The following is a 5954-nucleotide window of genomic DNA, read 5'->3' as shown; positions in this document are numbered from 1 at the left end:
TTGGGTAACCAACTCCTTTGGCCAATTTTACAATTAAAATAAGCTCTAAATAAATGACTTCCTCTTGTATATTGTTGATATGCATCTCCTTTACTTATGAAAACAACTTCTTAGGTCTACATTGTATTGCATGTTACAGTTTTTATGCTATCAAGTTGTGTCCCACAACATGCGCGCAACCCTGTTACCATAAGGAATTTTACCTGGCAGAGAAAGAGTTAAAACATTTGTCTACTGGCACAAAGGAAGTTACATCACAAGGACATTTTCTGCCCACATGGCAAGACCAAGAGTACTATTAAATATATGAATATATGAATACTATTAAATATGTCTGTTTGTTAGACGTTCTATAAACATTAAGACAGATATTTCATTTTATAAAAGACATACTGTCTCTATTTAGATTCTAAAATAAAATATCTGCTAGCAATTCATAATGTGGTTTAATGGCTTTTATTTCCTAAACACAATAACAGCACAGAGGAAAAACAAGTCACAGCAATAAAACAGCAGTTGTACGTCTTATCAACTAGTAACAAAACTATAAATCTAAACAAGATCACGATTTTATTGACAAAACCATAGAGACATTTTCTCATGTTCTGTTAATTGCTAGCTAGGACCTCTTTTTTAGGCTACAATGATGTTCCTTTATCGAGCAGTGCTACAATGCATCACTCTTGTGCGTATTACAGCATTTTAAAGACACATTTTGTGCGTACTCTGTAGCAATTATAAGACCCCGTACCAGAACGCAAACACGGGAATTCAGTCCATTTTCAAAATGTCTGCATATTTAAGATCTACTTTGTTTGGTCCAGATCTTTAGACCTAGTCTTCAGTTACAGACTTTTTAAATAGCAGATGTGACTGGCTCAGTCCGTTTGCAGTGTAAAAACACTTTTTTTTTATATTGTTCAGACTTTAAACCATAGAAGCACCCATTAAACCATAAAAGAAGAAAAGAGAACTAGTGTTGTGCCGAAATTCAACTACCTTTTATGCAGATGCACAGCATACAACATTATGGGTATATAACAGAATATGGTGATTCCTGTAGCTACGTTAACTGTAGATTAAGCCTAATTTATATACAGAAATACAAATAATCCAAGGGGAATCTGTTATGCTCATTCTGGTAGTCAGAATTCGGCACAACACTTGGACACTAGGCAACTTTCTGCAATTTAGGTGTAAAAAAAAAAAAAAAGCAGGTGTAAAAATGCCTTAACTTGCTTTGTTACAATGTAAGCCAACATTCAGAAAGATTAAATGTTGAAAGCTTCACTCTAGAGGAGCTCACAGAGTTAGAAATGTTCACAGTAGTGGTAGAAAAAAAGATTCTAAGATTAGAATGTTTTTTCTGATCTATTCTTAACAGAGAGACAAATTAGTCCCAAAATGTTAAAAAAAAAAAAAAAAAAAAAAGACTGACCACTAGGGGTGGGCAATATATCGTATACAATATATCGTGACACAGAAATATCATGATATTAAAAATCCATATCGTGATAATAGAGATGTTCTGTCTTAAAATTAGTCTATTATTTACTGTGAAGCTTTAGGTGTATTTATTGTATAATTGTTTTAGTTTGCAGTTTATATGCATGCACTAAATATTCTGCAATATTTTTTACTGCATCATATTATTTTATGCTATATTATTTATTTTGCCACATTATGATTATTCTGTTATACTATTATACTATATTCCTGAAATAAATGAATTATTTTAGTTTTCCTATATCGCCAAGTATATCGTTATCGCAAAAATACCCTGAAATATCGTGATATTATTTTAGAGCCATATCGCCCACCCCTACTGACCACTAATTTACAATTGTTGTAACCTCATGTCCAACTCTCTAAACCACTCTGTTTACATCTCCATCGTTGAATTATGCAGAAACTTTGAAAATTCTGTGGACTTCCTCCCTCTAAATACGATAGGAATATTGTATATTCCACATTTTCTCTTAGAAAGACTTCTACCTGTTCCCTGACTTCTAAAATATACTGTAATAATTTACTAGAAATATTTGAAGGAAGCATAGAGATATAATAATCTGGTGCAACAGTTCTGATAGCATAAAATGGATGTGTGTGTAGTGAACAATCGTAGATTCTACTTTCTTGGGACCTCTGTGAATATTCGCAGTCCGTGCATTCCTTGAATCTCTTCCTTGAGTGCCTGTTAAACAAAATAAAAATATTAACATAATTTACTCAACCACAAATATGGATGGGTATGCACTAGTGCAATTTATAATGTACAAGTTATAATAATAATATATAATAATAATAACAAATAACAATAATAATAAATAATAATAAGTTATAATAATAATTTGTAATAATTTATAATATACAATTTATAGTGTCAGCATTGGTACTGCAATGTAGGCAGGCACAATATTTACATTACAGAATATGCAATGTCAAGGAAGGCAAATATACTTATATCGCTTATATCAAACTTTTTTGCTGCTTGGCATTAAAGGTCTACCTGTTCTCAATTTGTTTTTTGACATTATTATTTATTTTACAGAAACATTTAATAAACTGAGTGCATTATTAAATATAATGTCATGTTGGACTACTGACTTGTGGTAACTTCCTATTAAAAATACAGGTATTTTCACATCACAATATATATTGCAGAATAAAATACTATTGTAATGTAATTGGTTTCCAATATTGTGCAGCTTTGGTGTGAACATACGTACATGTACATATAGATACTGTGTAAAAGCACACCTATTGTTCACTTTATTTTAGAACTCTTGCTTTGTAAATCATTTATTGGCTGCTAGCTCCATCTACTGCATGTTTTTTTGTATACCCTTTGTATATATTTATAGTCTATCTATATTATTTCTATTATTCTGTTGCTGCTACCGGATGCCTACATTTCCTTCAGGATCAATAGAGTAGACTTTAACCTTTAATCGTGTGAAAGCTGCATTCAGGTTCAGAGTATCCTCTGAAATTGGTGGTCTGAGATGTGTGCTTGTGGGCTTGTGTGATTGGTATATTTTGTAAAATAATGATGATGCATCGACTTATTGCGTTATATCTCTTTCTGTCCGTATATCCAGTAACACTTTACAATAAAGGTACATTAACTAACAATACTTACGACAAAATGTCTCAGCTAATTATTAAATGACACTAGTTAAGACATTATTAATCGTTACATTTATGTGATAAAATAATTTACAGTGTTATTTAAACCTTTTAAGCAGTAAAATTTAGCAATATATAGTATTTTTTATTTCATTGCTTAATGAGCATTAATTGACTAATGTCAATTAATAATTAATTTAGACATTTATTAACCATTTAAAATATCTATTTTTGTCGTAAGTGTTGTTATTGGTGACCCTTATTGTAATGTGTTACCATATCTCCCTAAAGCCAAACTGTGATAGGACTGGTGTGGGGGTACTGTAATAAGGTTTGTGGCGTGTGTGCGGGTACTGACATCATGGCCATAAAGGCTTGTCTTTTGCACTGACCTATATGGAGAAACATCTTCTTATACCAGAATGGATGCATGGTGAGCTATCTGACTATTTCTTTCCAATAAAAATAATAAAAAGCAGCAAAAAACTAATCTTTTCTGAAAAAATTGTGTGTGAAAACAAACCTGATGAAAAAATATCTTAATCTGGTCTCTGTCTTGTCTGAATCTAAACTACTAAACATCTTGGTGTTGAATACAACACTACCAGAATGCACCTAGGGCAGCAGTAGAATAATCTGATCACAAGTCACTAGAGATATATCTCTTACTGAATCATGACCCCAAACTAATTTTATAAGCACAGTACAAAAGAAATATGATAAAATGTGGTACACATCTCTCTTCTGACATACCTGATTTACTAACTGGTGTTGCTGCACTGTTCTTTTCCCTCTGAATTCATCTGATTCAATATGTATTTCATACATTGCACCACAGCCCCCTGAAACAAACAGATACAGCTGATAGAGGACAAACAGACAAACAGCTGAAGACGGAGGAGTACCACCACAGTAAGCAGGGAAATATTTAACAGGGGAAAACCTGGATACAGTGCCTAAGTAAAATAGCTCACCTGAAATGTCCACAACTTTTAGTGAGGAAGCGAGCGGAAACTTCTCCTTCAGTATTTTTGTGATCCGGTCCTCGCCATCTGTTTTACTGGTGAAGCTCCTGAAGACATGTCTAAACGGTACCAGCAGACTCTGCAGGAGCAGTACAGGGGGAGCGGTGGATTAATTATAACACATCAGTTAAGCATAATCCTAAACTATATTTTTCTTTCAATAAAAAATCTCCATTCAGAATGCTGTCTAGTTCAAGATTAAGGTAATTCCCTTAAAGCTGGTAGTTGGTTTTACTATTTACCATAGTTGGTTAAACCATCAAACCACAAAAATGCCCTATGCTGCTCAACTAGTTTATCCATCTTAACCAATTTGAGCTGGCCATGATGTTTTTCTTTCCAGCAGGATCTACACCAGACATTCCCTGCACTTTTTCAAGAACAAAACAGACTAAATTTATCTTACTAATCAAGAGTACAAAAAACAGCAAACAAGATGAAGGATTGTAATAAAACTGAAAAAAGAATAGCCACAGTACTGTAAGGTAACATCTGGTTTATCAAAACCAGATAATTACTGCATTTTCAGAAGATAAAAATTAACTTTAAGACAAATTGAGATCAGGCCCTTTAAACAAATAATCCCAGATTATCAATTTATCTACCCACCCCTGGTCTACACACATTACACTACTTTTACAGCAAACTTCTTTTGATGAAAGAAAAGAAAAACAGAACAAGTACAGACACTAGACAAATAAACACATAAATAAACAGACAGAAATATAGACATATAAATAAACAGGCAGACAGAAAGGTAGACACAGAGAAAGACAGATAGACAAAATGTAAAATCTCATATCGCATATCCATATCTGTCTGTCTAACTGTCTCTCTATCTAACCCTAGGTGTCTGTCTGTAAAATGAACTACAGAAAGACAGAGACATAGGGTTAGATAGAGAGACAGACAGACAGATATGGATATGTAAAATAAACTACAGATAGATAGATAGATAGATAGATAGATAGATAGATAGATAGATATGGATGTGTAAATAGACACAGGGATAGTTAGAGAGACAGTTAGACAGACAATTGGGCAGTTAGACAGACAGATATGGATATGTAAAATAAACTACAGATAGATAGACAGACAGACAGACAGACAAATGATTAGATAGATAGTTAGACAGACTAGCAGATATGAATGTGTAAATAGACACAGGGTTAGTTAGAGAGACAGTTAGACAGTTGGGCAGTTAGACAGTCAGATATGGATATGCAAATACAACTACAGACAAGACAGATAGACACATAGGGTTAGACAGACAGACAGATAGATATGGAAATGTAAACTGAACACCAGACAGATAAACACATAGGGTTAGAGAGATAGACAGATAGATAGACAGTTAGACAGACAGAAGCTGAGCAGTATTAGTTACTCTTTTTGTGATCAGGCTGCGGAGCGGCATGGCGTGAATAATCCGGATTAATCACTGAACCGGTTTCTTTACAGCCCGCTGGAAGAAGTCATGTCCTCGCGCTCGGAGTCGCACAAATACTACGCAATCCAGCACTCCCCCCCCCCCCTTTTCTTCCTCAGCTGTGTTTTGGCGCCCCCTGCCGGATTTACGATCAACTGTTTTTCTTTCACATTTTTACATAAATTATTTTTTATATTGACTCCTAATTTTGATATGAACGGACCCAAATAACCTGGAATAAAATATTTTATAGTTTCTTCCAGATTTTCAGCTTTTTTTTCATCTTGTAACAAAGATCTAATCGAAAACCTACTTTTGTTATCAAAAAATTTAATAAAGATTATTATTTAAATAAATTGTCCGGAAATTCA

At 33.5% G+C, this 5954-nt stretch overlaps 1 protein-coding gene across 1 annotated transcript; it reads right to left on the bottom strand.

Annotated features, from left to right (window-relative positions):
• Positions 1–440: 440 nt before the first annotated feature.
• bola3 (bolA family member 3) lies at positions 441–5658 on the bottom strand. The gene is made up of 4 exons (XM_022687051.2): positions 5542–5658; positions 4104–4233; positions 3883–3971; positions 441–2194 (listed from the first exon to the last, which is right to left on the bottom strand). Exons 1-4 carry the CDS (start codon positions 5569–5571, stop codon positions 2129–2131), a joined length of 315 nt encoding a protein of 104 aa, XP_022542772.1. The 5' UTR covers positions 5572–5658; the 3' UTR covers positions 441–2128.
• Positions 5659–5954: the final 296 nt, after the last annotated feature.

This window comes from Astyanax mexicanus, chromosome 16, assembly GCF_023375975.1.
Source record: "Astyanax mexicanus isolate ESR-SI-001 chromosome 16, AstMex3_surface, whole genome shotgun sequence".
NCBI lineage: Eukaryota > Metazoa > Chordata > Actinopteri > Characiformes > Acestrorhamphidae > Astyanax > Astyanax mexicanus.
This window is presented reverse-complemented; position numbering and strand designations above follow the sequence as displayed.